Source organism: Eleginops maclovinus, chromosome 11 (assembly GCF_036324505.1).
Source record: "Eleginops maclovinus isolate JMC-PN-2008 ecotype Puerto Natales chromosome 11, JC_Emac_rtc_rv5, whole genome shotgun sequence".
NCBI classification, from domain to species: Eukaryota; Metazoa; Chordata; class Actinopteri; order Perciformes; family Eleginopidae; genus Eleginops; species Eleginops maclovinus.
In genome coordinates this window covers 24985287-25002112 of record NC_086359.1, presented here as the reverse complement: position 1 = coordinate 25002112, position 16826 = coordinate 24985287, and the positions used below count along the sequence as shown (strand labels likewise).

Here is a 16826-nt window from a genome sequence, read left to right as displayed (position 1 = left end):
CGGATGGAGTGGTGGGGTTTGAGGAGGACGAGATAAACACACACACTGACGCGGTTATGTGCTACATCGGCAAATGCATCGATGACGTCGTGCTGCGGATTACTGTACGGACATTCCCAAATGAGAAGCCCTGGATAAACAGCGAGGTCCGAGCTAAACTTAAAGCACGGGCCATCGCGCACAGCGGCGGTGATTTGGATGAGTACAGGAATTCCAGGTATGCACTCCGGAGAGCTATTAGCAGTGCGAAAAGACAATACAGGGACAAGGTGGAGTCGAACTACAAGGGCTCCAACGCCAGAAACATGTGGTCTGGACTAAAAACAATAACAGACTACAAAAGGACAACGAGTTGTGCTGAGGAAGTGTCTGCATCTCTCCCAGATGAACTGAACACATTTTATGCACGCTTTGAGACGCCCCTGGCTGTGGAGGCACAGAAGGCCCAGGATCCCTGCTCACTGGTTTTAACCAGTGCAGATGTGTGTAGATCTCTGAAAAGGATCAACACACACAGGGCTCCTGGACCTGATGGCATCCCTGGCCGTGCTCTCAAGGTGTGTGCAGTTCAGCTGGCAGATGTGTTCACAGACATTTTCAATAGGTCACTGCTCCAGTCTGTAGTCCCCACATGTTTTAAAGAGTCCACCATTGTCCCTGTCCCCAAAAAGACAAAACCCATCTGCCTCAATGACTACCGCCCAGTTGCACTCACCTCATCATCATGAAGTGCTTTGGGCGGTTAGTCAAAACTTTTATCATCTCCTCCCTCCCTGACTCACTGGACCCCCTGCATTTTGCCTACAGAGCAAACAGGTCCACGGATGATGCCATCTCCCTCACCCTCCACACTGCCCTCTCCCACCTGGACCGGAGGAACACTTATGTGAGAATGCTGTTCATTGACTACAGTTCAGCATTCAACACCATTGTGCCCTCCAAGCTCATCATTCAGCTCAGGGACCTCGGGCTCAACAGCGCCCTCTGTGACTGGATCCTGAACTTCCTGACGGGCAGATCCCAGGCAGTGCGGATGGGGAACATCACATCTTCCACCTTGACCCTCAACACCGGAGCCCCTCAGGGTTGTGTGCTCAGCCCTCTCCTCTACTCCCTGTTCACGCACAACTGTGTGGCCACACACAGCTCTAACAACATCATCAAGTTTGCTGACGACACGACCGTCATCGGCCTGATAGACGTATATATATATATATATATATATATATATATACACACACATATACATATACATATATACAGCACAGTACATGTTTCGTACTTGTAATTACCGGTACTTGTACATATATGTAAAAAGTTATGCAAATATGTACCGTTAACTTGTTTTTCAAAATGTTAATAAAAGGGATGTGTTCCCAAACAGCCATCTCTTTCCTGACAATCCCCTTTGTGCATATTCTCTTACATATGGTAATTAAACATTAAAACACCTGCAGCTTTTAGTCCGGTGCGGCTAATGTATGAACAAAACAGGATTTTCCCCTAATTTTAGCTTGTGCGGCTAATATTCAGGTGCGCCTTGTAGTCCGGAAAATACGGTACTTTTGAATTCATTAATTAAATTTTGCGTACAAATACGATTAATCGTGATTAATCAGGGAAATCATGAGATTAATCATGATTTAAACTTTTACTCGTTGCCCAGCCCTAGTAATTATATTTGCAGCATATGCTCATAAACTAATTGTGGTAGTTAATACAATTCATGTAGTGAAGATACCAACTCCGTCACAGAATGGGACTGCTTGTGTAGAGGTCGACTACATGGGAGGCACATGTTGAACATGTCAGAACCTTACCTCAGGAGCCAGATATTCAGGAGTACCACAGAAGGTTTTCATGGTAGCATCAGGGGTAATGCCCTCCTTACAAAGGCCAAAATCAGTGATTTTTACATGGCCGTCTTTATCCAGCATCAGATTCTCCAGCTGACAGGGAGTACAATGACACACACATCAGATCTAAATGATATGAACATGTATAATGAAAGATTCTGGGCTTACAATTCATCATATTTTGATACATCTTAACTGAGTCGATTCAAAATCAGTGCCACCTGTTGAACCACGCGCCAATGTAAAACAAAATCAGAAACATGGCTAATAATGCGGTAGTTTTCAGTTACACAGGGTATACTGCGCTGAAATCATATTATACCACAATCTTTTTGGAATGTTACACCCTTTCTTAACGTGTTACGACAAATTGTAACCACGTGTTGCTATGGTTACTCATTTAAGATATATTTTAACATACAGTTGCAATCGAAATGATTCTACCATCGCACATTAGGTTTTATAAAAGTAGCGCAATTAAGAAGTAGCATTTTGTGTTGAATTTGAATAAACACCCTTGTATTATTAGTTTCATTGAACTACATCAACAGTTCTTGTGTAATTTATTTATTGCTAACAGCTGAAAAATTGTTTATTTTGCCATTAAAGCTAATGTGCAATGGTGGTTGAAAAATTTCGACTGTAGGTGTTATCATGGTTACTTCTTTTCGCACAGTCAGTGCATTAATGTCATAGGGTTAACCGTTTTTTAACAAAAACTACTTGTAAATGAAAAAATAACTTTATCAGGAATTGATGGATACCCTGTAGCCAATCAGAATCGAGTATTCACCCAGACTATAGATTCATTCTTTAGAGTTATTATTCAACTACATATGAGGTAACAAAGGAGCACCACAAATTATATTGCCGCACATTGACAAAATCTGCCCATACAATGTGCAACGGACATAACACTCAGACTTGAAATTAAAAAATACCATTTCCCTTCAGCAGGAAATGCTCTTTCCATCTTCCAGAGACACATTTCTAAATGGATTCATGCCATTTCAAGAAAAAAATATATAAGAAAACATTTTTATTGCCAACCCACAAGACGATTATGGAATAAAGGTTTCTGGATTATTTTAAATTTATAATCAACATGGATTGATGTATGCAAAAAATAAAAATACACTGCAACTGCAGTTTAACATTTCAAAGTTCTTCAATTCTTTTTTTACTAAAAGCTAAATTGTCTTGACTTTCCTAGTAACATCTAAAATGAGAATCCTTCATCACATTATCATGATAAAACCATACATAAATACTGTATATTCTAGAACTGACGGAGTATTTACCTTTAGATCACGATAAACAACATCACGTGAATGGAGGTACTCGAGTGCCGACACAATCTCAGCACCGTAGAAGCGCGCCCGGTCTTCTGTGAACACTCTCTCCCGGGACAGGTGGAAGAAGAGCTGAAACAATGAGAGCATGGAGGGAAACACCTTGTAGAGAAGTTCTGTTTCAATAAGCACGGCACGCTGTGACATCAAGTGACATTATATCTCCATGTGAAGTCTCACCTCTCCTCCGTTGGCATATTCCATAACAAAACAAAGTCGATCGTGAGTTTGGAAGGCATACTTCAGTGTCTGCGGACACAAATGATTGGTGATGGTGAATTTCTGAATTGAAAGCAATTAAAAATCTACAAAGGTGAATCAAACTAATGCAGCCAGTGCCCAATCGCAGGCTGCCATGTGTCAAAATTCTAAGAGTAACCCACTCTGTCAACTGTTGCTAGGTTTGTGATTACTAGGTTTGTGATTACTAGGTTTATTCTGCGCTCTATTACCAGTGGTACTGGTCGGGTCCACAGAGGAGAATTTTGTGTTAACCGCAAAGAGAGTCTGAAAGTATGTGGTGGCATGAAAAAACAAACAGAAGATCATGGTAAAATAGGAAAGTGTCATATAAGTGCAGCAGATTCTTTTTTATAATTTTCCAGTCATCGGCAGACAGAACAAAAAGTGAATTTGGACCCTGGGCATAGGTGCAGTGACTTAAAGGTTAAATATTAAAATGACAAAAACAGACCTATGTTTTTTAGGTAAAATTATCACCCCTGAAATCAAAGCTGAGGCTAATGCAATGGGTTTTTCTGGTTTTAACCTGATAATGGTGCTGTATGAAAGGATCAAAGTTATTACAATTCTCCTGTGGGAACATTAGTCTCTAAAACAGATGTCATGGCAATACATGCATAGAATAGAAATAAACTATTATAGTCTTGATTTAAGTTTTGAACCCACCAATACTACTACAATAGTATTGCTTCAATGCGCTGCTAATGTGGCTAAAAGACACTGACTTAGAACCATACAGTAGTCATACAAATTAGAACTATGGTGAGACATGTTTCTCGGCGAGAGATTTCAGACTGACCTGAGGACAATTGGGCTGATGAGGAAGAACATCTCAAGTGAGTGCTGGCTGCCCTTTCTGAGAAAGCAGTGCCTTTACATGCTTTATTCATTGTGTCATATGTGATCCTGAAGGTCCTTACCGTGAGGAAGGGGTGTCGTGTGTTTTGTAACACCCTGCTTTCTGTAACTGTATGTGCCACTTCATCCTGCAAACCAAAACATTACTGTCAGGAATTCTGAAAACACACATTTCGGAAAGGTTAAGATTTATGTAAAGGGGAGAGTGCCCAAATATTAAAAGAAACTTGGGTACAGGAAATTAGATAGTAAACACAGTAGTAGTCCCTTATTTTGTTCTGCTACTAACCAGCAAACCCCAGCATGGCATCATAAGAGGCTTGCCATGTTGTTTGGGTGCTCAAATCCATTGTTGTCAATGCAGACAACAATGTGAAGCCTTCTTGGACATGTAAGTTCATTCCAATATGTCCAACAAGCCTTCCCATGCGCCCAATTTTCCAGGGTAACCAGGGCCAGCCCACCCATCCACCCAATAGAGAACAGAGACCAAGAACATCGCCTTGCTGGCATCCACCAGGATCAACTCACACACTTGATCGACTTACTCACTCTTTTCAAGTTAGCAATCAGTGAGCTTGAAGGGGAACATTACCCAACCATTCACATGGTGTTGCTTTGGTTTTTCAAGCTCAAAAAACACTGTGAGCCCAAGTTTGGAGACCCACCTTACATGAAAAGTCTCCGCTCTCGCGCGTATGCCCTGCTTGGTGAGATGTGCCCTAATGCTACTCATAAAATCGCCACTTTTCTCCACCCGAAATTTAAGTCCCTGAAAATGCTGGTAAAAGAGGACAGACGAGAAGTGATTAAGCAAGTTCGGGAACTTCTACCAGAGGAAGGCCGTCTCAGTCATGATGGAGAAGAAAGAGCAAAGTGGGTCGATACTTTGCCTAGGCTATTAAGTTTAATTAGGCTATCTTGATTGTGTGCTTTTCATTATAGGTTTAAAATATTAGGCTATGTATCGACAGGGATCAATATTAGTTATAATAATAATTGTATTATATATATATATTAGTTATAATAATGTAATATTCCTTTGTAGGTATAGCTGATGGTGCACTATCGAAAAAGCAAAGGATTGACTTCACGGATTGGCAGGAGGATACACCTATAATTGTGGATTAAGTAAAGCAGGGGTTTTCAACTGGTTTTGTCCCAGGGACCACCATTCGGACTAGAAAGCAATCCGCGGCCCACTGATGTGCCTGCGCGTGCGCGTGTGTATTTGGTGTTACATGCATAGCTCAATGCATGAAACATGAAAGAGAGGCCACGCAGATTTTATAATAATAAAAGTAGATTATTAATTAAATTAAATTAAATTAAAGATTATTTTAAAGAAAGAATAAAGAATAATAAAGTGTTGTGCAATTCAGTATTGGGAAAAGTAACTAAAAATGTCATGCAAAGTCAGTCTAGGTGTGTGACAAAACAACAACGGAGAACAAAAATCCAACAACACCGGAGAACCAAAATCCAACAAATGAAGACCAAGGCAGCCTCAACTGCTGGCTGGTCAGGGCTTTTATAACCCAGCCAGGACAGACCTGTCACCAATCACCTGCTGTAGAGACAGAGAGATTGAGAAAAGCAGAGAGAGATTGAGAAAAGCAGGGAGAGAGAACAGGCTTACCATTAACACAGGGCGGGGCCTAAACCCGCCAGGGTCGTAACAGTGAAAACATGGGAGAATTAGGCCTACCTGTCAGTGTGATATCTGGGCGTGGTGAAGTCCACACAGCCTGTCTATTCGTGGCGAAATGGTAGACAGAGACAGTCTCATGTCATTCTCTGGATCAAGCCTAGCCCTGTACTTATTCTTTAAGTACGCCAGTGTAGAAAAACCACTCTCACACAGGTATGTGGTTGGAAAGGGCAAAAGACACCTCATTGCTTTTGCAGCAAGCTGTGGAAATTCTGTCTGGCAACTTATCCAGAATTTAACAAGGGGCTGTGTGTCGTACATATGCCTCCTGACAGAGTCTGTGGACATCTCAATCAGCTTATCCTCTTCCACAGCCGTCAGACTTGACCCTACTGATGCATCGTCACTGAATGGGAGCAGGATCCACTTGCTGTCACGGCGCCACTCTTCCGAATCAGTGAAGTACTTTGCGAATTGACGCACAAGCTTCCTCAAATGCTCACATATAGTGTCGTTGATGTCAGTGCTGTCAGGGTATTCCTCAACTGAAGGAAACATCGCCAAGTTATTGCTCTCCACTCGTTCGATCCACTTTGACATTTTTTTCACAAATGCGTCGAGCTTCTCGTAGAGCTGCATGACGTTTGCATCTCTCCCTTGCATGGAGCTGTTCAACTTGTTCAGCTCTGCAAAAACATCTGTGAGGTACGCCAGCTTAGTTAACCAGTAACTATCGTTGAAATTGGAAGCCAGATCAGAATGCTTCTCGCACAAGAACTCGTAGATAGCTCCGCGTAGTTCAAACACACGGGCGAGCACAGCGCCGCGAGACAGCCAACGCACCTCTGAATGATAAAGGAGAGAGCTGTGTTCACTTCCCAAGTCATGGCATAGGGATGAAAACAGGCGTGTATTCAATGCGTTTCGTTTTATGAAGTTGACCGTCTTGACAACGACATCAAACACACCACTGAGCTCAACACTGAGATCTTTGGAGGCGAGAGCCTCTCTATGAATCAGGCAGTGTGTCCAAATTACCCCCGGAGCCACCCTCCTTACATGCGCAAACAGTCCAGTCTTGCTGCCACTCATGGCTCGGGCCCCATCGCTGCATAATGCAACGCACCTCTGCCACGAGATATTGTGCTCCGTGAAAAAATCGTCCAGTGCTTTAAATATTTCTACACCGGTAGTTCGCCCGGGCAGTGGTTTGCAAAAAAGAAATTCCTCGCACATAGTGCCACTGTCCTCGTATCGCACAAATGTTAACAGTTGCGCATCATTAGTAACATCTGTCGTCTCGTCGATTTGAAGGGAAAACAGAACTGTCTGAAGTTTTGCCATCAGCTGGTCTTTGACATCATTTGCCATTTCCCCAATTCGTCTTCCGATTGTGTTGTCTGACAACGGAATAGTTTTTAATTTGTTGGCACATTCTTCGCTTACCATAGCTCTGCACATATCTATGGCTGCTGGCAATATAAGCTGCTCTGCAATGGTATGGGGCTTCTTACTTTTTGCAACCCTGAGAGCGACCAGATACGATGCTTTCAGTGCGTTTTCATTTATTTTTGCACTCTTCCTCATGGTAGCCTGCTGTCCTTTGAAATCACGCAACATCTGTTGCATGTACTCAACGGGTTTGGCCTTAAAGTGGACGTGATGCGTCTCCATATGCCGCGTAAGTTTCGACGGCTTCATAGCTTCATTACAGAGAATTGTTGAACATACGAAACACAGTGGTACCTCCTCTCCTGCTCTGTCTGTCGTCACTGTGAATCCATATTTAACATATTCCTCATTGTATTTTCTTTTTCGTCTTTTTTGCGAAGTTGACGCTTCGGAAGCCTGTCCTTGCCCTATCGTGGCGGCCTGTCCCTCTGTCGTGGCAGCCTGACCCTCTGTCATGGCAGCCTGTCCCTCTGGCACTTTCCTCACTACAAAACGATCCATTGGTGCTAGATATATAGCTAGACTAGTACATATGTAACAAATGTTTGCTGTACTACAACCTATCTTAAAATACTCTCGTCGGCTATGCTTATAAATGTGTGTCAACTTTGCTCGCAAGACTGTACGTAATGAATAATAAGTGAGGTTAGCGACGCAACTCATTACCATTAGCGAATCACAGGCTACCATAGACTGGATAGGCGCAAGGCTACATTCTGTCAGCTTGAATTTCCTTTATATTATTTTAAACATATTTTTCACGATATGTAACGGTATTCTGGAAATGTGTTGAAATATCAAAGCGAATTTATATTAAAAAAAAACAATGGTGAACTGATCAACATAGGCTCTTGTCACGGACCACATGCAATGCCGCCGCGGACCACCAGGGGTCCGCGGACCACCGGTTGAAAACCCCTGAAGTAAAGGAGTATTCCTCTACAAACTTCCATATAGACGGATCAGCAGAGGAAAATCTACTTTCCTTTTGGGAGAAACAAGGCCAGTCATTCCCACAACTACAGCACCTTGCCAAGAGAATCCTATGCGTTCCAGCAACAAGTGCTTCGAGCGAGCGCTCCTTCAGTGCAGCAGGGCGCATTATAGAGGCCAGGCGCTCCTGGCACTGTAGATGCTATTTTATTCCCGCATAGTGCTAAGATAAATTCTAACTCGACTTAAGGTTAGACCTATTAAACCAATTAGTCTACGTTACCTAGGCTACACCAAAAAAGCCCAAGTCTAACCTAAGCTTCTGAGTTCGGTCAGCTGAATCATTTTGGTGGTTACGTTTATAGCTGGCGTTTTGGGCGCTTTTACGTTCCGAGGCGCGTCGCTTAAGGCCAAGAGCGCGGATCTCTGAAAGGCTATGTAAGGCTATTTTGCCTGAATTCGTTTGTCGCGACTGTGATGGCATATTTCATTATAATTCCAGTTTGATGGGGTGATCTAAAGTCCATGACCTATTTGGGGCATAGACTTGTCCGTTTGATTCCCCCTCCCCCAACTATTTGCCTAGGCCACTAAGTTACTACGTTGCTGACATTTCCTTGGAGTGATCTGTGATACAGGCAATTTATCCTGGTCAGAATTTATGTTTGTGCAAAGAGGGATGGCATATTTCATTGTCTAATTTAAGTTTGTGGGGGTGATTAATAGCCTAAGGCTTACGACGCACATGTAGTCTATGCCGTTTTTTTTTTAATTTACTTTTTATTTCATCTGTTTGCCAAAACATAGGAGGCTATAGGCCTATGCCTACAATATTAGACTATTTAGTTATTTATTGTAATCAAATGTTCCTGCCTGTTGTTTCTTTTGGCACATAAAATAGGCATTGTCTGATATTTTGTCATGGCTGAAGATATCAATAAAGGTTCAGCTGTTGCGGAATTGGTGTTTTCCGATGTTTCACTGAGCAACCCACACACACACACACTAAAGGTAACAAAAAGTTTAAAATAAGTATCCTATGGTAGCCTACAAACAGACCAGCATTTTTTTCCTCTCCAGTGTGCAATAAGAAAGTGCAAGTTGACCGATGATTCATCTCCCATTTCGTGTCTCGTTGCAGCGCCTTGGTAGGCCAGGTAGCAAACCTGCAAGCTTTGCGCCCTGCTTGGAGGAGGCCTAAACGTCTCGTTGATGAGACTGCCTGGGTTATTTTGTTTCAATATTAGTTATATTTTAAAACAGCCAGTCATTGTAGCCTACCACTCGGGGAATAGGCATTTAAAACAGACACAGATTATGGAGTGATATGACTTAGAAATTACAACGGGCAATGGCAGCGTGAGATGTTCGGAACGCAATAGCTAAACTTCTACAAGCTCAATAACATCCACAGCAAAGAAAGAAGGTAAGAAAAATAGTTGGAAAACTTTGCCCATTTATTAGATGTGCAGGCAAGACAAGCAGGCAAGTTTTGGGGTTGTTATGGACAATTAAAAATGTGAACATGCACGTTGCACTGTTGTGCGGTGGACTTTAAGCGAATTTCGGAATAAATAGAGTAGGCGTTTCTTTAATATCGAGGTTCCATAGTTTGTTTCTTGTATGATTGTTAGGCCTGCTGTTATAACATGAATTGCACTGTCTGCCTGAAAAAAGACGCGCTCTCTTCCCATGCAGTCAAAATGAACGTCTTCAGAACAGGCTTGTCCTGGATGTTACCCTGACATGACGGTTAATTAGTGTATAGAGTTAATTCGCCTATAATGTGAATGACGTGTTATTATATTGGGGCTTTCTTTCTTTTTGCAAAAAATAAATACATAGACCTGAAAGCAACCGGCGGATGGCAGGTAGGTGCGGTTTTGAAAATTGGTCAAAAAACGTTGGTTCGGATGGAATGGCGGACGGATGATGAGTTTTGTGGTGCAGTTGAAATAATAGCCACACACACACACACACACACACACCTTACCTTGGCAATGATGACCTCTTTGCGCAGTATTTTCATGGCATAATGTACACCGGTAGACTTCTCTTTCACCAGAATCACCTTCCCAAACGTCCCCTTTCCAAGAAGCTTCAGGTACTCAAAATCACTCATCGTCTGAAATGTGAACATGGCCGGTCAGAAAGTTCACTAAGAATAAGGACATGAAATAATTTTCTGAAAATGTGTGCAGCGAAATTAAAATAAAACAGTCTTTGAAAACACATCCTACAACAGAGTCATTCTGATCCCTTCAGGACCAAACACCATTCTTCCTGCACTTGTTAGTTTGTTGTTGTTTTACAACTGATATTGAATAGGTTTCTCTAACTATATTATGTACTCTTCTTATTCAGTACAAACCACTTTCGTATTTGGATTACTGAATTAAAAACTGACCAAATGAATAGGGTCTACTGGGGGTCACTGGCTGGCTCCCAGTCTTACTCAGAGTTGTACTGTTAAAACTCTATTCCACTTCTTGTTGTTGTCTTCTTAGCTCCCTTTGTTCAGAACATAAGTAAAATTAACAATGTCAAAATCAGTGGATGGCCCCTCCACCTGCTCACCTTCAGTCCGCGTAGTTAAAAGCTCTCTTGCTTAGAAATGACTGTCTGTTTTTACTTGCCCAAATTGAAATTGCCTTTCTGGGTTTATAAAGTTGTATTTAAGTGAATTTGAATACAAATACAGTATTAAATGTTGGACCAGTAACATCAATGGATAATTTAATAAGGGCCTCTTAAAAACAACTGATTTGGTGCAAAGGGGAATATGCAAGAGCTTTAAGAAGTATTTCTGAAGCTCACAAGCAGCCCGGAATCTCATGAGTCTTTTACAGAAATCTGCTTCGGAATTGTCGTTGTCTGAATGAGTTTGATGTTTATCTGTATAAACAAAATATATTTTTTTAAAAACAATGGTGGAACAAATAAACTTCAAGCGGCTTTAATGTTCTATAATAATAACAAAAATTTAAAATGTGAAAATTGTGAGAATTCACAGGTGTCCCTGGTGTAATGGAAACTCCTGGAGCAATATCTTCCTCAACACCAGGTAGCGATAAAGCAAGAAAGAGATATAAACTAAAACTGTAGCTCCCTCAGCTTTACAGCTTCATCGAGTTCCAGTTCATTGTTAAGTCATTAAAATATTCAATTAAAAAGGATATGATAAGTCAATGCCATGTACTTTTTAAAGGTCTCCTATTGTGCTATATTTGAACAATATATTGTAGGGCCATATCTATACAAACATGTCTGTGAGGTCAAAATACCAAACAGATCCCCCATTGCATGCCTCATCCCCCTCTATTTCAGCCCTGTTCCTGAAGTGCTGAGTCTGTGACTGTAGCTTTAAACGAACTAGCTGTTGCTGGCCACGCCCCTTTGGAGCTTCATGCAGCTCTCTGTCTAAAGAGAGAAGTTTCTAACAGAGATACTGCTGTGCCCCTATTATGTTCCAAACAACATCCAGCATTATTTCTGAAACACTTCTCAGTGTTTACCACTAGAACAGCGACATTATGTATTATACAGTGGGGCAAAAAAGTATTTAGTCAGCCACCAATTGTGCAAGTTCTCCCATTTAAAAAGATGAGAGAGGCCTGTAATTTTTATCATAGGTATACTTCAACTATGAGAGACAAAATGAGAAAAAAAATCCAGGAAATCACATTGTAGGATTTTTAATGAATGAATTGGTAAATTCCTCGGTAAAATAAGTATTTGGTCACCTATAAACAAGCAAGATTTCTGGCTCTCACAGACCTGTAACTTCTTCTTTAAGAGGCTCCTCTGTCCTCCACTCGTTACCTGTATTAATGGCACCTTTTTGAACTCGTTATCAGTATAAAAGACACCTGTCCACAACCTCAAACAGTCATACTCCAAACTCCACTATGGCCAAGACCAAAGAGCTGTCAAAGGAGACCAGAGACAAAATTGTAGACCTGCATCAGGCTGGGAAAACTGAATCTGCAATAGGTAAGCAGCTTGGTGTGAAGAAATCAACTGTGGGAGCAATTATTAGAAAATGGAAGACATACAAGACCACTGCTAATCTCCCTCGATCTGGGGCTCCACAAAAGATCTCACCCCGTGGGGTCAAAAATGATCATAAGAACGGTGAGCAAAAATCCCAGAACCACACGGGGGGACCTAGTGAATGACCTGCAGAGAGCTGGGACCAAAGTAACAGAGGCTACCATCAGTAACACACTACGCCGCCAGGGACTTAAATCCTGCAGTTCAAGACGTGTCCCCCTGCTTAAGCCAGTACATGTCCAGGCCCGTCTGAAGTTTGCTAGAGGGCATTTGGATGACCCAGAAGAGGATTGGGAGAATGTCATATGGTCAGATGAAACCAAAATAGAACTTTTTGCTAAAAACTCAACTCGTCGTGTTTGGAGGAGAAAGAATGCAGAGTTGCATCCAAAGAACACCATACCTACTGTGAAGCATGGGGGTGAAAACATCATGCTTTGGGGCTGTTTTTCTGCAAAGGGACCAGAATGACTGTTCCGTGTAAAGGAAAGAATGAATGGGGCCATGTATCGTGAGATTTTGAGTGAAAACCTCCTTCCATCAGCAAGGGCACTGAAGATGAAGCGTGGCGGGTCTTTCAGCATGACAATGATCCCAAACACACCACCAGGGCAACGAAGGAGTGGCTTCGTAAGAAGCATTTCAAGGTCCTGGAGTGGCTGAGCCAGTCTCCAGATCTCAACCCCATAGAAAATCTTTGGAGGGAGTTGAAAATCTGTGTTGCCCAGCGACAGCCCCAAAACATCACTGCTTTAGAGGAGATCTGCATGGAGGAATGGGCCAAAATACCAGCAACAGTGTGTGAAAACCTTGTGAAGACTTACAGAAAACGTTTGACCTCTGTCATTGCCAACAAAGGGTATATAACAAAGTATTGAGATGAACTTTTGTTATTGACCAAATACTTACTTTCCACAATAATTTGAAAATAAATTCTTTAAAAATCCTACAATGTGATTTTCTGGATTTTATTTTCTCATTCTGTCTCTCATAGTTGATGTTTACCTATGATGAAAATTACAGGCCTCTCATCTTTTTAAATGGGAGAACTTGCACAATTGGTGGCTGACTAAATACTTTTTTGCCCCACTGTATATACAACAACTCTAAGTCCGTCCTGCAGAACACACACACACACACACACACACAGACACAGACACAGACACAGACACAGACACAGACACAGACAGACAGACAGACAGACAGACAGACAGACAGACAGACAGACAGACAGACAGACAGACAGAGCTGCGCGAGTCTCGAGGGGGTTCAGTTCGCCGACTGTATATGGGGGACGATACGTTGGGACGTGTCACGTGGGCGGGACGTTGCCAGGAGTTCAATGTAAAGCCAGCCCACATTTCGGTTATGACGCCATATCAGCAGCAAATGTGGATCAGCTCGTTTGTACCCCCGTTTTTAGAGATGTGGGTAAGGAGGAAAAGAGAGAGGGTTGTATTTTCTGACACTTTGTGAGTTTACTTACACACCAGGGACACATATTTATGTGTATTTTAAAAAGTGTATTTTGCATAATAGGGGACCTTTAAATCAGATGCACTTAAGTGGCAAAAAGTCTGTTATTGCAGATTTAACATAACATTAATATCCTTTTGCCGTCTTATACAGTAGTGGGTGTATTTTGGCATAGCTTTATTAAACAGGTGAGTAGATTTAAAGTTATAGACAGTCGAATATTATTTCTACATCGTGGTGAACTGTAGTATCTGGTTGAAGATAAAAGACTACAATTCCCACAGAACCAACATATTAACAGACATCAAAGCCTTCAAAGGTCATCACAAAAGTGATTAAAAATGAATAACTTGAAAAATAAAACGTTGGAAACATCTGTTATAAAAGGGTTTTGAAGTGACTGATAGAAACCTAATTCAGGAAGCTTAGGTCAGGTTTTTGAACAGCATAGAAGTATTTCTATTATGCATGCAAAAAGACAAAATGAGGTAGTCAAAGGATCAATTGTTTTTCTTATCAAGCTGCACAGTACTGAGGGAATTCAGGAATTTAAATCCTATCGAAAACTGTTGGCAGAACACAGGTCTGGAGATGGACTACTAAGTAATAAAAAGGGAGTAAAAAAGGGATCTGAAATGTCAGCTCAATATGTTTAAAACACGACATCTGATCCTCTCACCACTTTGGAGCCATTCTTGGTCAGAGACATCTCCATATCCTCCAGGCTGCATTCACTGGGAGAGCCGAACAGATCCATCGGTTCCTCCTCCTCCTGTTCTCGCATCTTGAGACTATTTGCTACCGACTGGATTGCACGCATCCACTCCTCTCTGACAGGTAAAAATCCCAAATATTGTCAGGTAGTACATCAAACAACTACACCAAGTATTGCAAAGTGCTTCACACACAGATGCCGCTGAATGCCATTTGATGAATCACTTGAAACGTTTTACCAATAGTTTTTCACAAGTCTGGTAAAAAAAAGCTTGCTTGACATTGCTTGATATTTTACCGTGTTCTTACCTCTCCTCATTACTGTCCACGTGAAAGGTGCGTTCAATGACAGTGGTCCACTGTAGGCAACGGATTACAAATGTGTTAGGCCGGGGTCTTTCAGTCTTCATTAACTGACACTCTGTGAAAAACACAACGAGGATATCAACCAGGAGTTGCTGATGATAGAACAGTTTGGAACTCAGAAGAGCCTACTAGCGATGGCGTTCTGAGGGATGTTTTACCATCTTGAGAACTGACCTGCAACTGAGAAGTTGTTGAGGGGTGGTGAAGTCTGGTCGTTAAGATCAGGCTTCTCTTTGTGGCCAATGAAGGAACCGTCATTTTTTAGGATGAAGTACCTGGGCCTCCATGTTTTGATATATTCACCTGGGTCAAAAATGGGAAGCAATTATTACATCTTATCAATAGGAACATAACTGGCATTTTGAGATGACTCCAACTGTTAATAGTTCTAGATTTAAGATACAGATAGACCCATTGAGCATGACATCTACTGTTTCTCTTCTGCCTTACCTCTTTTGTGAAGCCATCCCTCTCTGATTATATTAACTTCATTCATGGTGGGAGATGTGTTTCAGAGAGGGTAAGGAACAGGAGGTCGGGGAGGGGATAAGTGGATTCTTATTCCGTTCAAGACTCAGGTGTTCTTATCAAATCAGGACAGCACCTGTACAAAAATAATACGAGCATCGAATACGTTCTAAAATAAATGCATACATTAATTCATTATAATAATGGAATGTTTCATTCTGTGAAAAGTATGGCCAAAATAATGTGACATCTGTTTATGACGAGTTGCTAAGTTTGCTTGGGAAGTTGATGATGTGTAGCCAACAATCCAATAATAGTGATCATGTTCGTAAATTTCACCCAGATCACTCCCTGACTTAAACAGTTAGCCTACTACAAACAAGCATAACAGCACAACCACTCGTAAACTATTCATTTACAAATCATGACTTATTGATGGAAAGCTCCAGATCACATTTATTTTGTTTCAATATAAATACAACACATTGTTATGCACATTTAACAACGTCTCGTATTACTGCTGTCCTACACATATGACGAACAATGAGAACCTTAACTGTAATTTCAGCTGTCATTGAAAGCAAGGACATTAACCACTCTGCAAACACTATGCTGCTATACTACATTTATATATAATTTCCAAGCTTAGCGTGTGGTCTGATCATCGAAGAGAACAGCACGTTGGAGGAAAAAGTGCTTCTGTCTGATGTTAGCGAACTGGTAACAGAACGTTAAGTTAAGTAACAAAGCCTTCATTTGAGATCATGGAGAGGTTTGCCTATAAGAAAAACAGTTACATGTTTGGCCTCACCAACGGAATCAGCGAAGACCATTTACAGCCCTTCTCGGTGTTGTAGCTACCATTTAAAACACAGTTAGCTCTTCTTTAGCAATAAGCTAACAGTGACAGCTGTTAGCTGTATGCTAACAGTAAACAGTTAACTCACCGTTAGGGCGATATTATATACATTGGGGAACATAAAGCAAGTTTATAACTTAAACAATCGTTGACAAATAATCAACATTAACCTTACTTTCAAACTAAAACATGAAATGCATCCATTAACTGAACAAAAAGCAGAATGTCAGATCACCTAGCTAGCATACATTACGTTAATCTCATACTAGACACAAAACACCTTGCTTCCTAGAGTTAACGCTTAATATAGCAGATTAAGTTGGTGTTTTAGAGAAGAAAGGACACACTTGTGCTTTTCATACGCTATTTGTGCCGTGGCGTTATTAGTGAACGACTGATCTACCATCATATGTTAGGTATTTATGTTCTTGTGTATGTTACTGATGTTGGGTTTGCCTTGCTAATAGCGGTGTTACGTTACTTTTAGTCAAATAGTTGTTAGCTATATATATATATATTTTAAAAAACAGGGTCCCTTGTTATCT

At 41.3% G+C, this 16826-nt stretch overlaps 2 protein-coding genes across 3 annotated transcripts; both read right to left on the bottom strand.

Annotated features, from left to right (window-relative positions):
- Positions 1-1793: 1793 nt before the first annotated feature.
- On the bottom strand, positions 1794-15794 carry LOC134871879 (RAC-beta serine/threonine-protein kinase-like). 2 transcript variants are annotated; one of them, XM_063894881.1, is made up of 9 exons: positions 15405-15757; positions 15129-15257; positions 14898-15009; positions 14554-14704; positions 10339-10470; positions 4372-4437; positions 3389-3457; positions 3158-3280; positions 1794-1949 (listed from the first exon to the last, which is right to left on the bottom strand). In XM_063894881.1, the coding sequence occupies exons 1-9, from the start codon at positions 15448-15450 to the stop codon at positions 1809-1811; spliced, it is 969 nt and encodes a 322-aa protein (XP_063750951.1). In that variant the 5' UTR covers positions 15451-15757; the 3' UTR covers positions 1794-1808. The 2 variants fall into 2 exon arrangements, 1 of the variants encoding a protein (XP_063750951.1); XR_010166748.1 differs by having other exon boundaries at positions 1819-1949; positions 4251-4437; positions 15405-15794.
- LOC134871869 (protein FAM200A-like) lies at positions 5593-10298 on the bottom strand. The gene is made up of 2 exons (XM_063894852.1): positions 6018-10298; positions 5593-5879 (listed from the first exon to the last, which is right to left on the bottom strand). Exon 1 carries the CDS (start codon positions 8100-8102, stop codon positions 6021-6023), a length of 2082 nt encoding a protein of 693 aa, XP_063750922.1. The 5' UTR covers positions 8103-10298; the 3' UTR covers positions 5593-5879; positions 6018-6020.
- Positions 15795-16826: the final 1032 nt, after the last annotated feature.

Coding starts and splice junctions, on each gene's coding strand:
- LOC134871869 (XM_063894852.1), bottom strand. CDS start 8,102: ATGGTAGCCTGTGATTCGCTAATGGTAATGAGTTGCGTCGCTAACCTC.
- LOC134871879 (XM_063894881.1), bottom strand. CDS start 15,450: ATGAATGAAGTTAATATAATCAGAGAGGGATGGCTTCACAAAAGAG. Junction 3,458..4,371: donor CACGACACCCCTTCCTCACG/GTAAGGACCTTC, acceptor TTGTGTCCGCAG/ACACTGAAGTATGCCTTCCA. Junction 1,950..3,157: donor TTGTTTATCGTGATCTAAAG/GTAAATACTCCG, acceptor ACTCCCTGTCAG/CTGGAGAATCTGATGCTGGA.